Raw genomic sequence first — 26,055 nt, forward strand, 5'->3', positions numbered from 1 at the left:
CATTCGTTATTCACCTCCTGTTCCACCTTGTCCCAGCCCTTTCATCTCCTGTCGAAAGGTTTTATGGTGCTTGAAGGAATAGGAAAACTCTGATGAAGTGCGCCAACCTCCAGCATCTGAGCCTCCCAGGCGGCCACCATGTTTGCTTAGTAACTTAGGGCAGTGTTTAGGTGGGATGGCTAAACACTTCGTGGCTTTGTGGCCACAGACTGGTCCTGAGGTAGGGAGAAGCTGATAAGGGGTGCCACTGCCCCTCCTCCATCACACTGAGGACAGTAGGTTTAGTGTGAGTGTTGGTACTCCCTCTTCTGATCAACTCCCACGTGTAGATGTTGAAACTGAACTGAGTCACACAATCTTGTCCTGTCACAACCAGCCAGTGCTGGCCTGAAAGTTGTCTGATCTGTCTGCTAGCATCGGGAGCCTATAACAGAGCATGATGCCAAAGATCTGGTTGGTTTGATATTCAGGATTCTAAAGCCCTGGACCCAGGCCCTTTCCTGGTGGTCCAGTGGTTAAGACTCCATGCATGAGTTTGATCTCTGGTCAGGGAACTAAGATCCCACCAAGTGTGTGGACAAAAAAGGAAACAAACAAAACCCCAAAGACTCAAGACCCAAGAGCTGTCTTCCATTCTCAGAGTCATTTGACTTCAAATCATGAAGACCAACCTGCAGAGGAAAGGATTCCATCTCCCTCCATGGTTTCTCAGGGGACGTGAGAGTTTACAGGATCAGATTTAGGGAAGAACTTTTTCTTAACACTTGTGGTGCAAACTTTCTTTTTAATTTGGTCATAAAATTGTTTAAAAGTGTTGATGCTCCAAGAGATTTTCAAACTTTTACTTTTTTTAAATCAGGGAAATACTTTTACTTTACTTGGCACCTGAACTTTCAAGGGTTTGGGCCTGTGGGGAGAGTCTAGTGTGGGTGGTGATGGGGGGTACGGTAGGTAAGAAGGAGGAAGGACAGGACTCCCTCTGGGCTTCCCAGCCTCACCCAGAGCAGCTCTGTGGGTGTGTCTGGGATGATAATCTGCAGTAATCAGCCATTGTTCAATTGCCAGGCCCATTGATATGAATCGAATGTTGATAGAACGTCTTGGCACTCTGGAAGATGCTGCTGCCTGGGGAAAGGGCAGGTGGGAAAGTCGAAGGCTGTGCCTTCATTAGTGAATGTGGGAGGGGCGATATATGGGGAAGGGGGAAAGGAATCCAAACTTTTAGGTATAAAATAAGCTACAGGGATATATTGTACAACACGGGTAATGTAGCTGGTATTTTATAATGACTATGAATGGAATATAACCTTTAAAAATTGTGAATCACTATATTGTACACTTGATAGCTCAGTTGGTAAAGAATCCACCTGCAATGCAGGAGACCCTGGTTTGATTCCTGGGTCAGGAAGATCCCCTGGAGAAGGGAAAGGCTACCCACTCCAGTATTCTTGGGCTTCCCTTGTGGCTCAGCTGGTAAAGAATCTGCCTGCGATGCAGAAGACCTGGGTTCAATCCCTGGGTCAGGAAGATCCCCTGGAGAAGGGAAAGGCTACCCACTGCAGTATTCTGGCCTGGAGAATTCCATGGACTGTATAGTCCATGGGGTCGCAAAGAGTCGAACACGACTGAGCAACCTTCACTTTCACTTCACTTGCTTTTCAGAGCTTATATAATATTGTATGGCAACTATACTTCAATATATATAAAAAAGGAATGAGTATCCATTTGTTAAGAAGTGATGCTGTCTCTTCATTTGGAAGTGAAGCTTCTCAGGACCTTGTTTGCCATTCCCTTCCTCCTGCCTCCTGACTTTACTGTCTCAGGGCTCTTCAGTCCCCAGACTGAGGCTCAGAGATGAAGATGATAATAACCATGGAGCTGGTGCACACAAAGAGGGGACATTAGCTGTATCCCAGTGTGAAAGCGTATCTAATCCTAGGGAGGGGACAATAGGGTACCCAGAATGAGATGCCTGGGGGAGCTATATCTTGTCACTGACATTGATAGGAATGACTATGATGTGGTGATAATACAAGCAGACCATCCTGTGGTCAGTTGCATTATTATTAATTCTGTACAGACCTTGCACCCCTTCTTGCCTGCACCTGGGATGAGCTGTCCCCCCACTCTGCCCTTGGTATGCCACTGAAGTGATGGAAAGTTAGGATCACAGCTCAGCTTAAGGCATTGACCCTGAGCTGTGTGGAGCAGAGGCTAACACTCCTCCAGGCTCACGGAGACAATGAAACTTTATTATTATTATTTTTCTTTTTGAGACCTTCTTAAAATGGACAATTTGGGGGTAGGGGCATAGCTCAGAGAATCCTTCTTGTTGAATCTAGAGGCCTAGTTTTGTCCCAGCTCTAAAAAAAATATTGATGGATTCTCTTTCTCCCTAAGGGATTATAAATTCCTTATGAAGGGTAAAGGCGATGGGGGTGGGATGGGGAGGGCAAGCTTTCCTCTCTGTCTCCCTCCCTTCCTCTCTCTAAGTCCTTTCCGGTCTGGATAATTTGAAGAATCAGTTAAGCATCCTCAAGACTCTGCTTTCTTTACTAATCTGTCCCAACCAGGCAGAGGAAAGATCCTAGGAACACCTTTAACTAGTGAAACCCTTCCTTGGTTTGGGCAAAAATATTTTAAACGTTACAGAATGCAAACTGTGACAAGTACGTAGATGCTTGGAAATGTGATTGAAAGGTGACCATTTTTAATAGTTTAGAAACCCTTATGTGATGTCTCCCAGCTCTCTTACCAGATCTTGGGAATAAGAACCGCATCTTACAACATCACACAGTCCTGGTAGATAAACAGGTCGCACAGGTTGCTCCCTGGCATAGGGTGACTTTGGGAAAATCCTAGGCAGACAGCAAGGTCCTTGGGAGCAGGAACTTCACAGTCCAGAACCTTGAAATTTCTCTGCATTTTCCCCTGCTTCTCTTTCCCTCATGTATCATATGATTCTCTGCCTTCCTAAGAACAACCTCTTCACCTGTACTCTACATAGAATTCTCTCCAGCTTCTTCTGACCTGTGGACTTCCAGATATTGCACAGCCTCTCTAAAAGCATCCTCCTGGGCCTCTTCAAATGTGCTCATAGTCTCTCCTTCAGAACAGTCTTCCATCAGCATCTAGCCACTTCATTTACATAGTTTTCTCTCTTTTTTCACTGGCAAACTTCTAGAAAGAGAGATCTGTACTCCTAAACCACTGTATGCATTGGTCCCAAATTCTCTTCCTAAGGTCAACAGCAAGTGTCTGCTGATGAAGCCCAGGGTCTGTCTCCCTTCGCCTCTCTGCCCTGTTTGCAGCTGCCAGCTCTCTCAGCTGTGTTGTACTCTTCCAGGCCTTCAGAACTCCCAGACTTTATTTCTGTTTTGGGCCTCTGTGTTGTAGTTGCAGGAGGCATATCTTCAGGTTTCTGACTTTTCTCATTCGTTCTTTCCCTTGAGAAGTTTGTTTAGTCCCAAGGCCGCGGCCATCCCCAGCTTGGAGATGACTCCAGGAAGTTCATACACACGTTTTTCCTGAGTTTTAGTCATGCTTTTGCTGGAGTTCTCTACCTGGAAATAACTATCATTATTCATCTGAAACTACTGTTTGTGGGAATCTCCTTCTTCACCCTTTATATTTTCATGGTGAATCATTAAGCTAGGTTTATATCATCCAATTGTGTAACTTTAGGCAAATTCTTCAGTGTTCTTGGCCTCAGTTTCCTCGTTTGTAAAACATAAGTGATTTCTGAATCTGTGTCTATAAATGTACCCTGACCCTCCTACTTAACTAGCTCAATTGACCTAAGCAAATTATGCCTTTTTTCTAAGAATGTCTTCATTTAAAAATGAAAACATGAATATTTAATTCATAAGGTTGACTGGAGGATTACATGAGGTTAAAAACTACAAGTGCATAGCAGGATGTCTGTGTATAATGCTTAATATAGCAGCTATTATTCTTCCTGTTACCCACGCTTGATTCTTTGGAACATTTTTGATTTCTTCTTCTCTCCTATAGCTAGATAATGACTAGGTCTTATCAATCATTCCTTGGTAGTGTCTTGATAGTAACTTTCAACATTGACTACCCACCTACTTCTAGGTTCCCTGCTGGATGTGGTGGCTCTTACCTTTACCATTCTTACTTTTACCATATTTCTGTTGACCAGACTGCTTCAGAGGTTTAAATGACTTAAGTCACATGGCTTGTGACTGGCTGAGGTGGAATTCAAACTAAGTCTGGCTGCCTTTACAGTCAGCTGTTTCCACCATCCTGGTCTTTCTCTTCCCTCTCCTCACTGCTGTCAACTGAAATCTTCCTGCCTCTTCTCACTGCTGTCAACTGAAATCTGTCTTTCCTGTTCTTGTGTCCAGTGGCCTCTTTACCGCCACTCTCCCCCAGTTCCATTTCATCCCATCTGTCACCAACAGATTTTTCCCTGTCTCCTTCCTGGGAGACATTTAACAACTTCCATTATCTCCTGAAGACATCTGGCATTTAAGGCCTCCCTCTCTGGGCTCATTTCTTATATTCCTGCCAAAGAGCTATTTTTGTGTATTTCCAATGTAATTTTGTATGTACTATGATTTTTAAAAGACATTTTCTCTACCTAGAAATACTGCCCAGATTAAATCTCAACAATGGACATAAACTTGGGCAAACTTTGGGAGATGGTGAGGGACAAAGAGGCCCTGCATGCTGCAGTCCACAGAGTCACAGTCGGACACGACTGGGCCACTGAACAACAAGAGCAATGTACTTTGTGTATGTACTATGATTTTTAAAAGACATTTTCTCTACCTGGAAACACTGCCCAGATTAAATCTCATTAATGACATAAAGATTCTGCTGACTGGGTGAGCCTGTTGTGGCTGTTGTTACTATTTTAACAAACACAAGTCTTTAGCTAGTTCTTGTACAGAGTTGTTATTCAGAAAATACAAGTTATTACAGTAGAGCTATTATTGGAGACCTCTTTTTGATCTCAGCATTTCTTAACAGAAGGCATCCAAATTGGAAAAGTAAAACTCACTGTTTGCAGATGATATGATACTAAGAAAATCCTAAACACAATACCAGAAAACTACTAGAGCTCATTAATGAATTTGGTAAAGTTATTGATGCAAATTAATATGCAAAAGTCTGTTGCATTTCTGTACACTATCAATGAAAGATCAGAAAGAGAAATTAAGGACACACTCACACTTACTTTCGTACCAAAAAGAATAAAATACCTTGGAATAACAATGGCACCCCACTCCAGTACTCTTGCCTGGAAAATCCCATGGATGGAGGAGCCTGGTAAGCTGCAGTCCAAGGGGTTGCGAAGAGTTGGACAGGACTGAGTGACTTCCCTTTCACTTTTCACTTTCATGCATTGGAGAAGGAAATGGCAACCGACTCCAGTATTCTTGCCTGGAGAATCCCAGGGACAGAGGAGCCTGGTGGGCTGCCGTCTATGGGGTTGCACAGAGTTGGACATGACTGAAGTGACTTAGCAATAGCAAACCTACCTAAGGAGGTGAAAGACCCTTACTCTGAAAACTATAAAATGCTGATGAAAGAAATCAAAGAACATACAAACAGATGGAAGGATGTACCGTGTTCTTGGATCAGAAGAATCAATATTGTCAAAGTGACCATACTGTCCAAAACAATCTACAGATTCACTGCAATTGCTATCAAATTATCAAAGACATTTTTCACAGAACTAGAACAAAAATTTTTTAAGTTTGTGTGGAAACAGGAAAGACCCTGAATAGTCAAAGCAACCTTGGGAAGGGAAAAAGGAACTGGAGGAATTAGGCTCCCTGTCTTCAAACTATACTTTGAAGCTATACTCATCAAAACAGTATTGTACTGGCACAAAAACAGAAATATAGGTCAATGGAACAGGATAGAAAGCCAGAAATAAACCCATGCAATTATGGTCAGTTAGCCTATGGCAAAGGAGGCAAGAATATACAATGGTGAACTTGGCATTTCTTAGTGCCCTTGAGTTCAGCAGTTCTGTGACTCTTGTATCCATTCTCTGGCATCCCTATTCTTTTCTGAGGTAATGATATCTATTTTGGAAATGCACATGGTGGGTGTAGAGCTCAAAGATACCCAAAGCAGCATTATTTATAACTTTGGAAAGCTGAAAACATTAGATTATTTTAGAACAATAATGTAGCCATTAAAATAATCTTTGCAAGGAATTTTGAACACATGGGAAATGCCTTTTGATATGTTAATAACAGCAACAAAAGAATCAAGACAGATAAGCAATGAGGGCTGCTGCTGCTGCTAAGTCACTTCAGTCATGTCGGACTCTGTGCGACCCCATAGACGACAGCCCACCAGGCTCCCCCGTCCCTGAGATTCTCCAGGCAAAAACACTGGATGGGTTGCCATTTCCTTCTCCAATGCATGAAAGTGAAAAGTGAAAATGAAGTCGCTCAGTCATGTCCGACCCTCAGCGACCCCATGGACTACAGCCTTCCAGGCTCCTCCATCCATGAGATTTTCCAGGCAAGGGTACTGGAGTGGGGTGCCATTGCCTTCTCCAAAGCAATGAGGGCAGCAAACAATAAAAAGCAATATACAAATTGCCTTTTCATTAAGACCTCAAATATACAAAATATGGGGGGGAGACTTTTTGATTAAAGGATTATTAGTAGTTTTTTTTTTTTTTTTGCTTTGCTGCAGTTTTCTATACTTTGCAAGTTTTCTGCTTTGAGGCCATAAGTCTTTTTTTTTTTTGACTAGTGGTTTGTGGGATCCTAGTTCCCTGACCAGGGATTGAATGCAGGACCATAGCAGTGGAAGTGCCAAGTCTTAACCAGTGGATCACCAGGAAATTCCTGAGGGCATAACTTTTTATTCTCAGACAAAATAACATGATGACTTACAACAAATAATGATGCAGGGATAATTCCCTGTGTTGGGGTCCCCAGGATTATTCCCAGATTCATCGATTTGCTGATAAGACTCATGATATGCAGCATATATTGTAAAGGTGATTATGATTTGTTATAGCTAAAGGATATGCAGATGGTGACTGTAGCCATGAAATTAAAAGATGCTTACTCTTTTTAGTTATGACCAACCTAGATAGCATATTGAAAAGCAGAGACATTACTTTGCCAACAAAGGTCTGTCTAGTCAAGGCTATGGTTTTTCCAGTGGTCATGTGAGAGTTGGACTGTGAAGAAAGCTGAGCACCGAAGAATTGATGCTTTTGAACTGTGGTGTTGGAGAAGACTCTTGAGAGTCCCTTGGACTGTAAGGAGATCCAACCAGTCCATTCTAAAGGAGATCAGCGCTGGGTGTTCTTTGGAAGGAATGGTGCTAAAGCTGAAACTCCAATACTTTGGCCGCCCCATGTGAAGAGTTGACTCATTGGAAAAGACTCTGATGCTGGGAGGGATTGGGGGCAGGAGGAGAAGGGGATGACAGAGGATGAGATGGCCTGGATGGGATCACCGACTCGATGGACGTGAGTCTGAGTGAACTCCGGGAGTTGGTGATGGACAGGGAGGCCTGGCGTGCTGCGATTCATGGGATTGCAAAGAGTCGGACACGACTGAGCAACTGAACTGAACTGAAAGGATATAAAGCAAAATATAGAGGAAACCAGGGGCAAACTGCCAAGAATCCTCACCCAGTGCAGTCACACAAAGTGTACTTAATTCCTCCAGCAATGAATTGTGACAACAACATGTGAAGTCTTGTCCACCAAGGAAGCTCATTAGAGATTCAGTTTATATTAGGATTGGTCACATGGGGAGGCTCTGCCTGGCACCAACTAAAACCCCAGACTCCCAGAAGAAAAGGAGAGGCTCAGGAAACAAGCCATGCTGTTTCTGTAAACAGCTGAGGCACAGCTAGCCACTCTTACCAGAGAATGTGGGAATTCTCTGGGAATCCAAGTTCCAGATTCCAGTAAGGGGGTCAACCTTGCACCGGCCTTGCCAAGGCTGGCAGCCTCTGACCTGCTCTGTTAACTCTTCTGCAACTTCCCTGATCCTTGTGGCTCACATTTCAGACTTCCCCAGGGAATAAGGAGCTGGACTCTCACTTGCATCATAAACCCAGAATCGATGCCACGGTGGCCTTTGCAAAGTCCAGTAAAGAGACTGATAATGTTATGTTTGAGACATGGGATTACAGAGAAGTCCATGGCCCACAAACACCTGGTTCCTCCCACCCACGCTTTTCTCAGGGTTGGAGAGGTGGTCCCCAAGTGGTGCTGGCAGGGAGCCAGGGCAGCTTAATTGGTGCCAGTGTGCCAGCTTCAAGTTCCTGGCTGCCGACTTTGTGTGTTTTTCCTTTGGCTCCAACTACTTAACAATCAGTTAGCTCACAGTCTTTGGAACGCAAGCAGCACAGAACTGTTGTCTTAAGGACGTAAGTCCCCTGGGCCCTGGGACTCTGAGTGCAGTTTGGGTTCCTTCTACAAACAGAGTGTGTCAACATTCCCCCCGTGAGACACCCTGGAGAGTGATGACTTCATGCTCACTAGCTCAGATTCTAACCCAGGAGCAGTTCTCAATGATGTCACGTCCTCAGCGTGGGTACACAACCACAGGGGATTCAGGGAAATTCCTTGCTCTGCTCCTGTCCCCCATCTCCGGTTGTTTGTTGACCATCTCTAGCACCTGCCTTGACACCAGTGAAAGTAGCTAGGCTGCAACAGTCAGTTTGACAAAGAAATTCATGTTCTTCCCACCTCTTCCAGCTACCCTTCACCCGGTCTGTTCAATGGAATCTGAGCCCCTTCTGGTATCAGATAAAGAAACAAAATTTTATTGTGATGGAGGCATGCCCCTGTCTTTATTCTGCCTACCTGAGAAAAAGAAAGCATTTCTGCTCATACTTGCTTACTGTGACTAGGCTTGATGGTTACTCATTGTTCATTTATTTCTTAAGTATAGCAGCCAATGGGATGAATGTTTGTTATTTTATGCATGTGCTTACTTTTACTTTTTATCCCACCCACCCCCCCATTCTGTTTAGTAACTTATATCGATGAAGATGAAAATGAAATACTTGAATTGTCATCAAATGAAACATTCTCGGTCATGCTAAAGATTCCAGAGGAGTGTGTTTCTGAAGAGGAATTACCTGACATGATCAAGAAGCGAGTAAGTTACCTTATGCATTGTTAGTGAGTTCTTAGCATTAGAGTGTGAATTCTTCTGGAGTAGCTGGGTTAGAGCGAGCCAGGAAGTAGCTTCAAGCTTGGATTCTTTGGATACTGGCAGAAACCAGTGCTTAGAAGTAGATTTTCTGTAGTGCAGAGCCGGAAGGAGGAGCCCTGGCCTCTAGCTGAATGTGTCCTGGGGGACAGTGTTCTGTTTCTCACTCTGGTCTTAGGTTTGATTCAACCTGAAATTTTATTGAGTGTCTGTGAGGTGCTAGACAACATGCTTAGTGATGGGGGCTCAAAGTCCAAGTAGAGGAAGCAATTAAATAGTTATGAGCAGTGTGGTATGTTCCATCACCGAGATATGTACAGTGTGATTTACAGCCACAGAGGAGGGATGGAGCCTTGGAGGAGGCGATACTCAGGATGAGTCTTGAAATGTGAAGTAGGGGCATTCCCGATTAGAGAGCAGAGAACGCAAGGGTGTCTGCCCGGCAGTGTGCTATGACCTCCACATACTGCATAGCAGAAATGCAGAGGTGAGGCTGAACGGAAAGGAAGGGGTCAGATCATGAAGGTTTCTGGTTCTTTGGTGAGGTCCTGGAAGATTTTAATCTGCAGGCTGACATGGTCAGTTTCTCATTTTAGTCTTTCTGTGGTGATGGGAAAACGTTGGAGGTGGAGTGCTTAGTTAGAAGGTATTGCAATAATCTGGATGACAAGTGAGGGAGCCTTGAATTAGGGCAGTGTCAGGGGAGATCAGGTGAGATTTCAGAGGCCTGTTCCCTCAACAGGACTTCATGGCTGGTAGGATGTGGGCTGAGGGAGAGCATGGCTCCAGACCTCCGGTTGGGTGACCACATGGGTGGATGGTGACATCATTCATGGAGCGGGGAATGCGGGAGAAGGAGCCTCTGTGTATTACGGGGGCTCTGCAGTAAGACCACGAGGGTTGGTTAGAGCAGCCCTGGTTATCCTGTCAAAGACAGAGTGGTTCACAGTCAGACCCAGGAAAGTTTTTGAGAACAAAATCTAAGCGTGACCAGCCTGCTGTCTGTTACTCTTGTCCCTATGGTAGACAGGTTGAATGGGATGAGTTCCCTTTATTTCCTGAAGGGCAGAGTCTTAACCAGTGGATGGCCAGGGAAGTCCCCTCTTTTTTTACTGTTTTGATTGAGGGATTTTGCATTGGCCAAGGAGAAACTGAGTAAGCCAGCATCCACAGGTGTCACTGTTTCAGACTGGCCTCTGTGTCAGAGGGAAATGGGTATCTGTCACTCATAAGCCATCTCTCTGGTCATAGAAGCAGATGTGAGCAGATTCTCCTGGTGTTTTTAGTTCATCGTGGTATAATAGCTGAGGAACAGGGAACTGGTGGGTCTCCGGGGCAAGTTCACAGGCCTCTTTGAGTTGGTTCCTACTGTGATAAATGGAAATCACCTCACTTTCCCTGTATACCCACAGATGCATATAAAGAACTTTGTAAGGCATTTTTAAAAAGAATTATCTGATTTGCAGATGATAAACATAAGGTGCAGTAAGGTGAAGAAACTTCTGCTTTCTGGTTTCCCAACAAATGTTCAGGAGAAAAATAAATGGGGAACTTGGAGATATTACTATCTTATTGTCAGATCGAGAACCCTTTTCTTCCACTTAGGCCAGTTTCCAGGTTTGGAAAGTAAATGGGAATGGATATTGAAACACTGCGCCCTCTCTTTTGCTTTATTGTCTTGCTTTTCTAAGCACAGTTTTCCTGGCTCTTCTCATATCTCACTGCCAGTTTCCTTCTATTGGGGTTGGGCTGATAACTCAGCTTAAGCTAGCCCGGTATCTACTTGGCATCATAGCTCAGCTTACCTGCTCGATGCCAGAATCAGCAGTGGCCCCTCTGATAATGCAGGGGACGTATCCCCTTCTTCTGGAAGATTTTTTTTTTCTTTTTTTAACATTATCACTTAAAAAAAGTTGAGATATAGTTGATACACACTCCAGTATATGTTTCAGGGATAGGACATACTGATTGACAATTTTTAAGGTCACATTCCACTTATAGTTGCTAAAGAATATTGGCTATATTCCCTGTGTTATATAATATATCCTCGTCGCCCATTTATTTTATATATGGTAGTTTGTACTGCTTAACCCCCTTCCCGCACCTTGCCCCTCCCCCTTCTGGCTCTCCCCTGATAACCACTAGTTTGCTCACTGCATCTGTGAGTCTGTTTCTTTTTTGTTGTTGTTATATTTGCTCATTTCTTTTATTTTTTAGATTCCACGTGTAATTGATATCACACAGTATGTCATTCTCTGACTTATTTCACTTAGTCTAATTCCCTCCAAGCCCATCCATGTTGTTGCAAATGGCAGAATCTCACTCTTCTCAATGGCTGAGTAGTTTTTCCATTGTCTACATGTACCGCGTCTCTTTGCCCATTCATCTGTTGATGGACTCTGAGGTCGTGCCCATATCTTGGCTATAGTAAATAACTGTGTGTGTGTGTGTGTTCAGTTATGTTTGACTCTTGGTGACCCCATGGGCTGTAGCCCATCAGGCGCCTCTGTCTGTGGAATTTTCCAGGCAAGAATACTGGAGTGGGTTGTCATTTCCTTTTCCGGGAGATCTTCCCCCCTAGGGATTGAACCCCTGTCTCCTGAGTCTCCTGCATTGGCAGGGGCATTCTTAACCATTGGACCACCTGGAAAGCCCCATTGTAAATAATGGAAACTGGTTTCTGATGAGCCACTGTGCCTGCCTCTGGTGATCAGCTCACTGGGCTCAAAGCTCAGTTTGCATTCAGCCTCATTGGCACAGTTTGGGAAACACCAGAGCGAGGGGTGAGGAGCGCCTCTTTTCACTTTTTTGATCCCAAAGTAGTGTGGTTGACAGCTCCTAAATAGGTAAATATTTCCTAATCATAGTAGATGATGGTGCCACCAACAAAAATGTTAGAGTGGACACTGAAATTGATCTAGTATACCACTCCATCTCTTAACATGAAATTTTAAAACTTTTTCTGAATATCAATGTGCAAAACACAGTGCTTAGGCCCCTAAGAATTAATGAAAGGAAGAATGAGAGGGAGGGAACAAAGAAGGAAGGACAGACATAACTTCTGACAAAAGAAGCTCAATCTAAAAGGAAGAGAGGGATAACCAGGTGGAGTCTGATGTATGACGCAGGGCACCCAAAGCTGGTGCTCTGTGACAACCTGGGGGGATAGGGTGGGGCCATGTATACCTATGGCCAATTCATATCGATGTTTGGCAAAAACCATCACGATATTGTAAAGTAATTATCCTGCAATTAAAATAAAAAAATAAAAGGAAGAGAGGGATATTGTTGTTGTTATTTTCAGCGCTTGAGAAAAAAATGCCCTCTCCAGCATCCTCATCCTCCTCCCTGTTCTGAGCAGTCCTGGGACTGCTCCAACCTCCGGGTGTTCTAAATGACTGTTGGCCTGTTGGCAGCTTTCTCTGGGGCTCAAAAACTCTAAGATGGCCCAGTCATTTTCCCCACAGAGTTCTTAACACTTTATGCTACTTTCGTCCTTGTTCAGGAGATGCTTTCCCTCCTCGCTCCACCTCCACTGTCTTGCGTGGTAAAACATGGGGACGCTGGGCTTAGTGTCTGTAACACCTAGGACTAGATTCCTGACTAGCAGAGTGACCTAGGGCATGTTTTGTAACCTCCTGAATGCCTAGATTTTTTTTTTTTTTAAAATCAGCACAAAGGGAACAGAGAGCAGAGATAGCAGTGCCTCTTATGTCAGTTTCTTATGCAGAGGACAGCTGTAGTGACAGGGTTAGAGGAAGTGCTCGAAACCCCTCTGCTCTACCTTGGAGAAATTGATTGTCACCAGTGAGTGTAGTGGGAGCAAACAACGGATGCAGCCTCCTTGAGATTCTGCTGAGGGCTGGTGGGAGACGATGGGCAGGTTTTCCTTGGGGGTAGTTCTGCTGTTTGCTGCGGAATAGAGGCGACAAGCCATGATAGGTGCCACTGGGCACACCGAACTCAGCACAGAGGAACGAAATTTCCAGGACAATGTTAAGGCTGAGGCTTCAGGCCAGCAGGAGTGGATCTAGCTTCAGGCTTGCTTCCAGCCTCAGAGCTGGATTCATGCTGGGGGTGTACCCAGATCCCAGCATTGTCCTCCTGCATGCTAAGAACAAGGCATTTAAACTTCAAACTAGTAATTTTAAAGAGATGCAATGTAAATACGTTCAGCCATGAGTTCTGGGGTACTATAGGTTAAGATTTACATCTCTGAAACATGATGGAAAGACTAATCAAAGAGTGGGAGAAGATATCTGTGACATAAAACCAACAGCTAGTATCCAGAGTGTAAATCAGTTTGGGTAAGAAAAGTCTAACCCAAGAGAAAGAACACCAACAGACAAAAGTGAACAAAAAGGAACAAAGGAGAGAAATCCCACAGAGTTAAGGATTTTCATGAAAGACATCCTTCCATCTTTTCATGAAAAGACACTCAGCCTCACTAGAACGCAATGTGACAGTGTGAAACACAATGAAAACTCATCAGATTGGCAAAAATTGAAAAGTCCGGTAACCTTAAATGTTGGCAAGGCTGTGGGCAAGAGAGCACTTGTGCATTGCTGGGAGGCAGTGAAATGGAGTGCAGTTCAGAAAGAGTTAAGGTAGAGATGTGCTAACTCTTAGACCCCAGTCCACCTCTTGGTATATGGCCCAGGGAATCTCATACCTGTATGAGAAGAGAGGCTTAGGGATGTTCAAGCAGATCACCTCAGCACAGTCGTGGCAGGAGACAGTCGGAAGCAGAGCACACGGCCACCAGGAGGGGAAGGGAGGGGGCGGAGCTGTCATTTCACGGAATCTCTGCAGAGTTAGGAGTCAGACTGAATGACCTCCATCTACGTTGTGTTGCTGTTGTTTAGTTGCTCAGTTGTGTTCAGCTCTTTGCCACCCCACGGACTGCAGCACGCCAGGCTTCCCTGTCTTTCGCTATCTCCCGGAGCTTGCTCAAACTCATGTCCATTGAGTCGGTGATGCCATCCAACCATCTCGTCCTGTGTCATCCCCTTCTCCTCCTGCCTTCAATCTTTCCCAGCATCAGGGTCTTTTCTTTTTTCAGTGAGTTGGCTCTTCAAATCAGGTGGCCAAAGTACTGGAGCTTCAGCTTCAGCATCAGTCCTGTCAATGGATATTCAGGGTTGATTTTCTTTAGGAATGACTGGTTTGATCTCCTTGCTCTCCAAGGGACCATTGTGGGTAAACTGCAAATGTGATTTTGAGTGAAAAAAAATCATATCAGAGAAGGTGTAGAATATGGTATGTTTTATTTGAATAAAAACACGCATTGAATTTATATATATATTTCCAAAAAGATCAAGTCTTTGGGGGCTTCCCTGGCAGTTCAGTGGTTAAGACTCTACATGTCCAGTGCAGGGGGCCTGTGTTCTATTTCTGGTTGGAAAACTAACATTCAGCATGCTGTGTGGAGCAGCCAAAAAAAAAATTATGTATAGTTATGATCACACAAGGGAGTGTTACATTCATAAAAACATGCACGGAAAAGATACATGACAGCTTCAGGACAGTGGTTAGTAGTGGGCAGGGAGAGAGGACAGCGTGTTTGAGAATAACTTTAGCTGTGCTGTGTTTCTTCAGGTAAAGGGCTCGGCGACATACGGTAAAATGTGAAGGCATGAAACTTGGGTAGTGGGAACCCAGGTGTCCTTATTTTTTACGGTTGCAACACTTGATGGCTAAAATAAGAACTTTATGTCTTTGCAATTGTACCACTCATTTGGTTGCGTTATCCCGAAACCGCATGGCTGTGCCTCCTTGGAGTGAAGTTCCAGGGAAAGGAGAGAAGAGGCCTTCCTTTGTCTGCTGATATGCAGGCCCCTGAGTCGCCTGTTCTCAGTCTTCCCAGCCCCTTAGAGATTCTCTCCTTCCCGTGGTGCTTGGGTCTGTGTGAGCTCAGGCTGTTGACCAGTCAGACCGCAAGTCACAGTGCAGCGTGTAAGAGATGCTGAAAATCCCAGCCTGATCACTTGGTCCTTACAAATGAGGTCCCTTTAAATGACTGCCAACTTGAATGTAGGTTGGTGTGGGGCCCACCCCTTCCTGTTTCTTCACCCAGAGCCTCTTGGTAAGTTCATTCCTCCCTAGGGTGGAATTTCCATCACCGAGGAGTAGTTTTGCTTTGTCAGGTGATATGCAGTATGGTCTGGCTGTGAGGTGTGGTTGTTAACTCGTCCCTGTTTGTTTTAGGTGACACACGTGTACACTGACTCACCAGCTCTGAACCGCTATTTCACTTCAGTTGAAGTCATGGACATCAGGTAAGAATGTAGAGTATTACAGTCTCTCTCTGGAGGTTGACAGTCATCATGAGTTACCCAACAGGAATTCCCTAACCCCAAAGCACAAAGTTCAGTTCAGTTCAGTCGCTCAGTCATGTCTGACTCTTTCCGACCCCACGAACCACAGCACGCCAGGCCTCCCTGTCCATTGCCAACTCCTGGAGTCCACCCAAACCCAGGTCCACTGAGTTGGTGATGCCATCCAACCATCTCATCCTCGGTCGTCCCCTTCTCCTCCTGCCCTCAATCCCTCCCAGCATCAGGGTCTTTTCAAATGAGTCAGCTCTTCTCATGAGGTGGCCAAAGTATTGGAGTTTCAGCTTCAACATCAGTCCTTCCAGTGAACAGCCAGGACTGATCTTTAGGATGAACTGGTTGGGTCCCCTTGCAGTCCAAGGGACTCTCAAGAGTCTTCTCCAACACCACAGTTCAAAAGCATCAATTCTTCGGCGCTCAGCTTTCTTTATAGTCCAACTCTCACATCCATACATGACCACTGGAAAAACCATAGCCTTGACTAGATGGACCTTTGTTGGCAAAATAATGTCTCTGCTTTTGAATACGCTGTCTAGGTTGGTCATAACTTTCCTTTCAAGGAGTAAGCGTCTTTTAATTTCATGGCTGCAATCACCATCTGCAGTGATTTTGGAGCCCAGAAAAATAAAGTCAGCCACTGTGTCCACTGTTTCTCCATCTATTTGCCATGAAGTGATGGGATGATACCATGATCTTAGTTTTCTGAATGTTGAGCTTTAAGCCAACTTTTTCACTCTCCTCTTTCACCTTCATCAAGAGGCTCTTTAGTTCCTCTTCACTTTCTGCCATAAGGGTGGTGTCATCTGCATATCTGTGGTTATTGATATTTCTCCCGGCAATCTTGATTCCAGCCTGTGCTTCCTCCAGCCCAGCATTTCTCATGATGTACTCTGCATATAAGTTAAATAAACAGGGTGACAATACACAGCCTTGACGTACTCCTTTTCCTATTTGGAACATGGACCACAGCCTTGTCTAACTCAATGAAGCTATGAGCCATGCCGGGTAGGGCCACCCAAGATGGCTGGGTCATGGTAGAGAGTTCTGACAAAACGTGGTCTGCTGGAGAAAGGAATGGCAAACCATTTCAGTATTCTTGCCTTGAGAACTCCATGAACAGCATGAAAAGGCAAAAAGGTAGGACACTGAAAGATGAATTCCCCAGGTCGGTAGGTGCCCAATATGCTATGGGAGATCAATGGAGAAATAACTCCAGAAAGAATGAAGAGATGGAGCCAAAGCAAAAACAACACCCAGTTGTGAATGTGACTTGTGCTGGAAGTAAAGTCTGATGTTGTAAAGAGCAATACTGCATAGGAACCTGGAATGTTAGGTCCATGACTCAAGGCAAATTGGAAGTGATCAAACAGGAGATGGCAAGAGTGAACATGGACATTTTAGGAATCAGTGAACTAAAATGGACTGGAATGGGTGAATATAACTCAGATGACCATTATATCTACTACTGTGGGCAAGAATCCCTTAGAAGAAGTGGAGTAGCCGTCATAGTCAACAAGAGTCCAAAGTTCAGTACTTGGATGTGATCTCAAAAACGACAGAATGATCTCCGTTCGTTTGGGCTATGTGATCTCTGGCCACAAGAGGGAGCTCTTTGCCAGTTGTTGGCAGGGAGAATGGTCTGACTCATTACTGGGACTGGCTTGACTGCCTGGAAAATCCCATGGACCGAGGAGCCTGGTAGGCCGCAATCCATGGGGTCGCACAGAGTCAGACACGACTGAGTGACTTCACTTTCACTTTTTGCTTTCATGCATTGGAGAAGGAAATGGCAACCCACTCCAGTGTTCTTGCCTGGAGAATCCCAGGGTCGGGGGAGCCTGGTGGGCTGCCATCTATGGGGTCGCATAGAGTCAGACACGACTGAAGTGACTTAGCAGCAGCAGCTGGCTTGACTGCAAAACTTACCCTTGGCTGAGAGTCTCAGATGTGACCACTCTTAATTTTATTGCTACCTCTTAAACTAGGCCTTTTAAAAAAAATCTGGCCTTCTTGAACCAAAGGATAATTGTGAGAATTCTAAATGGGGAGGTAACATTTAACAAGCTGTGTAGACCATTGATTAGCTGAGGATAGCCATATGATTATTTTTCTTTTAGAAGTAGGAGAATATGTTATAGAAAGAGAAAAACTCCCTTTCCTAGGTCCCTTTCCTGAGAGTTGCAAAACCGTGGGAAGTAGAAAAAGAACAGAAACAGTTTCTCACTTTGCGGACAAACCAGGGAGGATATGCTGCTGGTACCCAGGGCCATCTGGGGAGTTTAGGATTGTGTATCCTGTCAATGGCAGGGAGCTTTGGGCCCTACTTGGGCCATTTTATAGGTTAAGTGATGAACTGGTTAAACTGAATAGCTTTGCCAAGCACCTGTGGGAGAAAGGAGACCAGGGAGACAAGGGCTGCCTTGGCCTGCCTCTGGGCAAAGCGTGGTGTTAGGCAGCTCTTGGAGCCTCTCCTGCATGGCCTGTCACAGCGGGCTTCTCAGGGTTGGGTTTTAGGTGAAAGGAGGAGGTTCGGATAACTGCAGTTTTGTGTGATGGGTGCTTTGACGAGGAATCTTCTCGGGTAGTACACTCTTTGCTTTTTTATGCTGGGAGAGCATGTAGAACTCAAAAGATGTTTTTGCTAAAATCAATTTCCTGAGTTGCAGTGTGATTCTGTTGATATGTTTATTGTCTCTGGTTTGCCTTTCAGTGGTGAAAACGCCACAATAATCTTCCACCTGCACTTCAGGGTTCCTCCTGAAGATGCCAGTTTTATGAAGTATGTGATGAGTGAGGAGTTCGTGCTGGGAGTTTTGCAGCAGAATTTCCATGATCAGAACATAGCTGGTTGTGAGACTCTGGGGCTTGATCCAGGATCCCTCTGCTTCTACGATAAGCCGAGCACGTCTGGAAGGCAGAGCTGTGACGGTAAATGGGAGAGCCAGGTGGGGCAGAGAGCTTGCTTTGATTTCTGAGCAGGCGATCTTCCGTGTCCGTGGAGGTCACCCAGTCCCTACCCTTTGTGAGCAGATAGAGAAACTGGAAAAAAAAGTCATGGAAGCAAACTAGAAAAATGAGGGTTGCTATGGTTTCCTCGCTGTGGTGCACCCACATTCAAAGTTCTGAATCCCACGTCACAATATCATTAAACACCTTCGTGGAAACGCCGTGGTCTCGCCGGAGAAGCAAGTACCGAATAATTTGAAGTAAATGGTATATTAAATTGTTGAAAGACGGTTCAATCTGGAGAAAATCTTTTTCTGTTGAAGGCCACTAGTCTAAGATATTAACAGAGGGACATAAAAAGGCAAGTTCCTCTCTTTCTTAGAAGATTATAAGCAAAATGTGCATCGATGTTTAAAACTAAGAATGGAATGAGGAACTGGACGTTATTTAATAAGCACAGATGATACCCCACTTGTCAGAATCTGAGCACGCTGTACAAAACCTATCAGGAAGGAAGGTGGAGTTGAGATTACCGCTAGCTTCCGAGACCTCCTCCCTGTGGCCTGTACTGTCGGCCTCAGTTTCCATTCTCTTGTTCCACTCCTGATTGCTCACTTGGATGGGTTTTGGATCTTGTTTAGTCCACAGTGCTAACAGTTTTGGATGGTTCCTTATCCACAATCCATCAGAAACACTCTGTACATCAGCAGGGGTAAATACTAGCTGAATGAATGAAAAAGGCAGTCATGAAGGAGATGTGGTGAGCAGCAGGCATGGGGCCACTGCCAAGGGTCAGAAGACTGGAACAGATTATAGAGCACACACATCCCCACGCGGTGTGAGAAGCGGTGTTTACTGTGATGACACTTGATTCTTGGGGACGAGAGGTGGAAGTGGACGAACCTTGGCCTGGGAGGGCAGAGAGTTATATAAAGCAGTTCTTAAAGCATTCTTTTCCCCAAATGAATAAAAGGAATGACATTCAGAGGGCCAACTTTGAGCTCACTGGGAAAGTCACATAGTGAATGGTTTCCTCACTGAGCATCTGAATAGATGGAGTGTGTCTGTGGGCCAGACCAGTAACATATTGTGTGGAGTGAAAAGGTTCTGCCTCCTCCACAGGAATTCTAAAAAGAAAGAAGGGAGAGAAGAAGGGAGGAAGAAAGGATCCTTCAGCCCCGTCCTGTGTACAGCGGAAAGAGAGAAGAGGCCCTCCAGCCTGCTGTGTAGTGACTGGCCTTGACTCTCTGAGCTTCCTCTCTGAAACTGTGGTCCCCAGCTCTTTGCAAATGGAGATGAGGGATTAGGAGGAGGGTGAGAAAGAGCTGAGGAGGATTATGAAGCTGGGAAGTCCACACAGAGTATGACAAACAGCAGGTTGCTTGTGAGGCCTGACAGACCTGGAGCTGAGCCTCAGACTCTGCGTGGCCCCCAGGATGCAGCCGTGAGCAATAGCGTTTCTGCTTCTCTGGAGACCACACTCTTTCTCTCGGGCATTTCTCCTGGGCAGGAGGGGTCTCCATGACCCCACACCCTCTTTGCAGAACCTGGACAGTGATATTTTCAGGAGTGTGAGTGTCAGTGTCCTCTCAAATGGAAGGGAAGACAGTGACCATTTGGAAAGCAAGAAAGGACGAAGAGAGTCTAGAGGGCAGGGAGGCAGAGGGAAGGGCAACTCCGGGCACAGTCCAGAGGGAGGGCAGAGAGGGGTGGCAGGAACCAGAGAGGCCCCCAGGAGAGACCAGCAAGGCTTGGGGGTTCTGAGGCTGGCTCTCGTGTTCCCAGGCACTGTGGGCTTGGCAGGGTAGCCCCTTCTGTGATGAGCTAGGCAGCTGGTTTCCCACAAAGATCATGTTCTAATTCTTCAAAGAGCAAAGCTTCTTCTTTTTTTTTTTGGCCATTAAAAAAAATTATTGGAGTATAGTCAGTTTACAATGTCGTGCTAATTTCTGCTGTATAGCAAAGTGATTTAGTTATACCTATATCTACCTGTCTATCAAAGAGTCGGACATGACTGAGCGACTAAGCACAGCACATATCTATCTATTTATATGCATATATTCTTTTTCAGATTCGTTTCCATTGCGGTTTATCATAGGATATTGAATAGAGTTCCCTGTGTTATATGGTCAGACCTTATATTATAGTTTGTATCCACTAACTCCAAGCTCCTGATCCATCACTCCACCACTCTTTCACCCCCTTGGCAGCTGCAAGTCTGTTCTACAAAGGGCAGTGGTTTTTAAAACTGCTTGGTTCAAATGCCTCTTAGAGGATTTGGAGACAGCCATGTAATTTCTCCCTGGGAAAAATCCACACACTCTTCCCCCTGGACAGAATTTTACAATTTCAGGGATTCCAAGGGTTCCCTGGAGCCTGTCTGCAGTTCCTTGGAATTTCCAACGTGTGTGCTAGAGAACCCGAAACTTAAATTAGCTTGTAATTTGGATCCCTAGGGATTGTGTGTGTATTTCTCATTCTCTAATTGGGGACTATGACTGCTTAACTTAACTGCAGGCATTTTGATGCCTTCTACAAAGAAAAACTTCCTTTAACATTATAGTCATAAGGGAAATTTTAAATTTATATTTTCTTGCAGTGTTAATTGAGATGTAATTAACAAATAAGACAGTGTAAGTTTAAGGTTTACAGAATAGTGACTCAACCCGTATATTGTGAAATGATTGCCATAATAAGTGTAGTTAACATCCATCACCATCACCTTGTAAGTTACAAAACTATTTTTCCCCTTGTGAGAACCAGTTCCCAGGACTGATTTGTCTTATAACAGGAAGTTTGTGTTTTTTGACCACCTTCATTCAATCCCTCCTTCACACCTTGCCTGTGGCAGCCACCAATCTGATCTCTTTTTCTTATGAGTTTGGAGATTCTGTGTGTAAATGAGACCTTGGAATATTTGTCTTTCTCTCTTTGACGTATTTCACTTAGCATAATGTCCTCAAGGTTAAGGGAATTTTTTTTTTGGTGATGGATTGCTCCCTCCCCATCCCCCCATTCCTTGAGCTTCTTCATCTAGTGGAGGGTAGGGTCCCAAGATAAGGAGGGGAGATCTGTTTTACAATGTAAAACAGCTGTATGACTTATTTTGAACCTTGTGAGTTATTTTGGACGTGGGGTAGTTACTTTGTACTGTTTTCTGACCTGTGAAGGAGTCGACCAATAGACTGAGTAAGGAACGAAAGCAAAAACTGATCGCTGTGAGAGAGAAGAGGAAAAAGTTCCAAGCAATGAGAATGATGAATCTTGTTTGTACAAATTTGGGGTAAACCATGGGCTGCTGGCACCCACTCCAGTCTTCTTGCCTGGAGAATCCCAGGGATGGGGGAGCCTGGTGGGCTGCCGTCTATGGGGTCGCACAGAGTTGGACACGGCTGAAGTGACTTAGCAGCAGCAGCAGCAGCATGGGCTGCTGGCAGAGAGGCCAGTGTGTGCATGCTGCCCTTGAAAGGACCACCTGGGGTGTCAAGGGCAGCCGTTGAGGTTGTTCACAGATTCCCCAGGAAGCGCAGAGTTTATCCAAAGAACATTGCTTCTCAATCAGTGCAATGTTGTCCCCCATGGGTATTTGGCAAGATCCGGAGACAATTGTCACAATTGGGAGTGTATGTGGGATCCTAGCATCTAATGCCAGAGGCCCAGGATTCTTTAAACCTCTTACAAAGCGCAGGACAGATTCTGACAACAAAGGAAGATCCAGCCTCAAACATCAACCACCAGAACCCCACTGTGGAGTATGTGGGCTCCCTGTGTCTTGTCCTCAGTCATTGCCCAAGTGCCTCGGCCTTAGGCCAGCTCTGCACCATTTCCCTCATTAGAATTTCTCTCTGTATATTGTGCTTATATTAAAAAAAAAAGAAAATTTAGAAATATTTTTATGATTAGACTGTGGGAAAAAGACTGACCGTTAAAATGTCCTCTGCATCCAAAAGGCCTCATCCAAATGGTATTTATCATGAATTATGCCAAAGTAAATAAGCAAACAGTGTGTTATTTCCTTTTGAAAGGAATTCAGGAGTTGTGAACCTGTGTGTGTGTGTGTGTGTATGTGTGTGTGTGTATGTTACCTGGAGAGTAAACCTCCTCTGTTAAGAGTTTACAAATATTCCAGTTTTACATTGGAGTTCATAATCAAACCCAGTGAAATAAAATAAAAACATAAATGTTTAAAATAATTATTCCTTTTTTTTAATGGTGACTCTTGTTTGTATTTCCTTTTCAGAATGATGAAGGTTGATCTATGTCTGACAGTAGCACTCTGCTGAACTTTGGGATGCGGAGAGTTCATTCCACTTTACAGAAGAGATCCTGAGAATTAACATAGAAGGACTCAGAATGACTAGAGGTGTGGAGGCGGTCCTTTTTCTCCAGCTTCTGCACAGTTACAGAGTCTGCTTCAGTGTTTAACAAAACAGTACTCCAGCTCTGCCCCAGCTGGGTCCGGATAGGGTGGCGTGATGGGGCGGCTTGCAGACCTGCAAGGAGAGGTCCCTCCACCCACAATGGACACTTTCTTTTTAGGGCCAAGGGTTCTTCCAGGCAGGATCCCGCCAGCCTGGGCAGGAGGAGAGAGAACAGGGAGAGGCCAAGCGAGGGAGGGTTCAGCCAGTCACTCCCCTCCCTCTCAACCCTACATTTGATCTACCCCCAGACAAGGCTGTGAGGAAAAGGCATGCACTTTGTCAAAGGTAATTAGCATTGTTCATGTCCACTTCCAAGACACGCTGACTTGTCACATCTCAGGAAACCAGCCTTGGCACGTCACCCAATGTTACTGCATTATGTAGCACTACAGAAATGAGATGTGTGTTTCTTGATTATTTCCCTGCATAATTACTGTGACTCCTGAACACCTCTTTTGGAGACACGGGTCCCTGTGAACTTTGAACACACGACTCTTCATTTTGGATAGTTTGTCCATTTATATTTTCATCAGCTTCCATCAGACAATCATTAAGACTGCTTACCATCTGCTAGAGGTAGTTCATGTTGACTGTTTGTTATCTGGAGTCACTAGCCTTCCTGTAGGACTCAGTGTCTTCAAGCACTGATTGTGTATCTTATTCAAGATGGTTGTGGAATAGGAAGAGCCACTCAGAATTAAACTGCTGGAAGTTTAATGCCAGATCCTTTGGCAGGTGAGGGTTGGGGGGAACAAGAGGGACTGTGTTGGTCATATACAGACATAGAATTACCTGTCAAGAGGGAACAGAGTGTCTTGTTAGGAAAACGATGTTGCTCGAAAATTTCCAGGCACGTTCTGTGGTCATGTAATGAGAGGTTCACAGCCTCAGGATCTCAGTTGGCCCTGGTGGATGATGTCAGGGGAGGGCAGCTGTGTATGGGGATGCATCAGAGTGTGCATCTCAGGCTAGATTTGTCGAGTTCTTTATGACCCAGGACTCTGGATAATGTGAAAGTGCTTTGTTATTTAACTGGAAGATATGTTTATTGTAACTCGGTGTCTCATTTTTGAGCATAGTTCCTCAAACTAGTGAAACAGGTGAATTTCCCTTCTTCCTCTTTATATTTTATATGTCAAACCTAAACTTTCATGTTTGTACTTTTAAGAAAATAATGAAGAACTTCTTTGGAGAGGATTTAAAATATTGACAATAAATTATTTTTGCTTCCATTTTGCTGTATTAATGTTTGCTCTGTAGGCATTGACTCTCCAGGGCTTGGGTTTGGACTGGCGTGTCCTTGCAGTAATTGGTGTTGGAAGCGACCTTTTCATGAGGGCAGCTTCCCCTTCTGAGTGAATAAGATTGAACCTGCCTGGGCTGGGTCCTCTCCCTGTTCCTGTTGCAGAGGGGCTGTCTCTTTTCTCCACTTCCCTTGGGGCCCTGTGGGCATGACCAGGTGTCTGAAGAACCTGGGGCTGGAAGGAAGGGCTGGTTCCTGTCTGGAGGCAGGACTGGGTTTGGTTCTGATCTTCCCTTCACTGTTGGAAACCACCAAGATACAAGCACCTTGCCTCAGGTTTTGACCACTTGAAAGTCATAGAGAGGATTTTCTGTTGGTTTGACCCTTCTGCCCAAATGGTGTGGAAAGAAATGAACTTTGTGATTAGAGCATTTTGAGGTGTTTGGGGGGAAATGGTATTTATACTGTTATGCTATAGGAGATGAATTGATTGGCTACCACACATCTTCATATCACATGGTGCATAAGAAGGTTTCAACAAATATCAGTGGTATACCAGCATTTTTTTTTGGCTGCGAGGCTTGTGAGATCCTAGTTCCCTGACCAGGAATGGAACCCAGGCATTGGACAGCCAGGGAATTCCCAAGTGAACCATTTTGAGGGGGGTGTCTCTGTGCGGTCTGCAGGATCTTAGTTTCCTGACAGGCATCGAACCTGAGCCCTCTTCAGTGGAAGCATGGAGTCCTAGCCACTGGACCACTGGGAAATCTCTCACTGAAGGGCTTGAGAAGAAAAACTGGGAGTCACTTAAGTACAGACAGAAAGTACACAACAGATCATGGAACCCGCCCTCTTCCCATCTCCAAAGAAAACTCTAGCTGTGTCCCATTCTTTTCTGCCTTTCAATTTAACTTAGTTTTGCAGATTGTTTTTAATGATGTGAGTTGCAGAAGGCTAATGAAGATGAGAATGATAATAAGGAGAAAAACTGCAGGTCTTGTTAGCGAGTCAGGCTCTGCACAGATGAAATGGGAAACAGCAGGAAAAACAGGATGTTAAAGATAAACAGTAGGACTGTGTGATGGTCAGAGAAAAGGGGGAAAAGTCTAGTTTAACTGGAGGAGGCTTTGCTAGCAAGTAGGACTGGAGCTGAACTTTGAAGCAGTGGTGGGATTTGAGTAGACAGATTTTCTTTCTTTTTACACGTTTGTGTCTTAGGATGAGACACGTATTTTCTTTTCCCTTTAGATATGGACTCCTGCTTTATTCAAAGTCTGATTAGTGCTGCGAAAAATGGGAGCAGTCTCTATGAATCTTCCCCTCTCGGCTCAGATTATTGTTTCATTGTTTTAAAATAAGCTTACTCACACAATTACTGCATTGCCAACAGCAACTTTTCCTTTATGATCTGAGTCCATTATCCTCTTAGCAGCAGTAGGCAGTTCTTTCATCTTAGGAAACCAAGGTACGGAAAGGTGGAAGGACCAGCCCAGAATCCCACAGTTGTGGGGAGAAAAGTCTAGCTGAGTGGGAAACACATGATCAATGGCCTCCCAACCGGTGGGCACCCCAGGGTCATGCAGGCTACAGGGTCAGTCTTGGCTACGTTCTGGAAATTCATGAAGAGCACAGAAGGTAGGGAAGGAGATGGGTTGAGAGGTGGGTTATCAGACTGAGCAACTCTCTGGGGTGATCATGACCACTCAACACTTTACCAGGTGCCTCTGTTAAGAAAGTGGGACTTACACAGATCCAATTAACAGCTGACAGGTCCAAGGCACACTCAGATCAAGCGGCTCGCAGTTAGCTTTCTGAACTCAGTAAGGTGACTTGGAAAAGAACAGAATCAAATAACTGTAAACAGAATCTCCTTTTTCTCTGAAGGCTCCTGTGGAACCTTGGGGCCTCAACTTTCCTGTTCTACCTACACC

The 26,055-nt window shown here is 44.8% G+C and overlaps 1 protein-coding gene across 2 annotated transcripts in view; it reads left to right on the forward strand.

The window, feature by feature from the left end:
• The window catches only part of C1H3orf52 (chromosome 1 C3orf52 homolog), a 37,589-nt gene extending 13,476 nt beyond the window's left edge, over nucleotides 1-24,113 (forward strand). Inside the window, exons 3-6 of one of the 2 annotated variants that reach the window (XM_069553118.1) lie at nucleotides 8,998-9,125; nucleotides 15,387-15,457; nucleotides 18,225-18,442; nucleotides 22,701-24,113. In XM_069553118.1, the coding sequence (XP_069409219.1) occupies nucleotides 8,998-9,125; nucleotides 15,387-15,457; nucleotides 18,225-18,442; nucleotides 22,701-22,705 (422 nt within the window). In that variant the 3' untranslated portion in view covers nucleotides 22,706-24,113. Of the gene's footprint in view, nucleotides 1-8,997; nucleotides 9,126-15,386; nucleotides 15,458-18,224; nucleotides 18,460-22,700 lie in introns of both variants that reach the window. The other variant, XM_069553107.1, reaches the window with a different exon arrangement.
• The last annotated feature ends 1,942 nt before the right edge of the window (nucleotides 24,114-26,055 follow it).

The sequence above is a fragment of the Ovis canadensis genome, chromosome 1 (assembly GCF_042477335.2).
Source record: "Ovis canadensis isolate MfBH-ARS-UI-01 breed Bighorn chromosome 1, ARS-UI_OviCan_v2, whole genome shotgun sequence".
In the NCBI taxonomy this organism is placed as follows: Eukaryota; Metazoa; Chordata; class Mammalia; order Artiodactyla; family Bovidae; genus Ovis; species Ovis canadensis.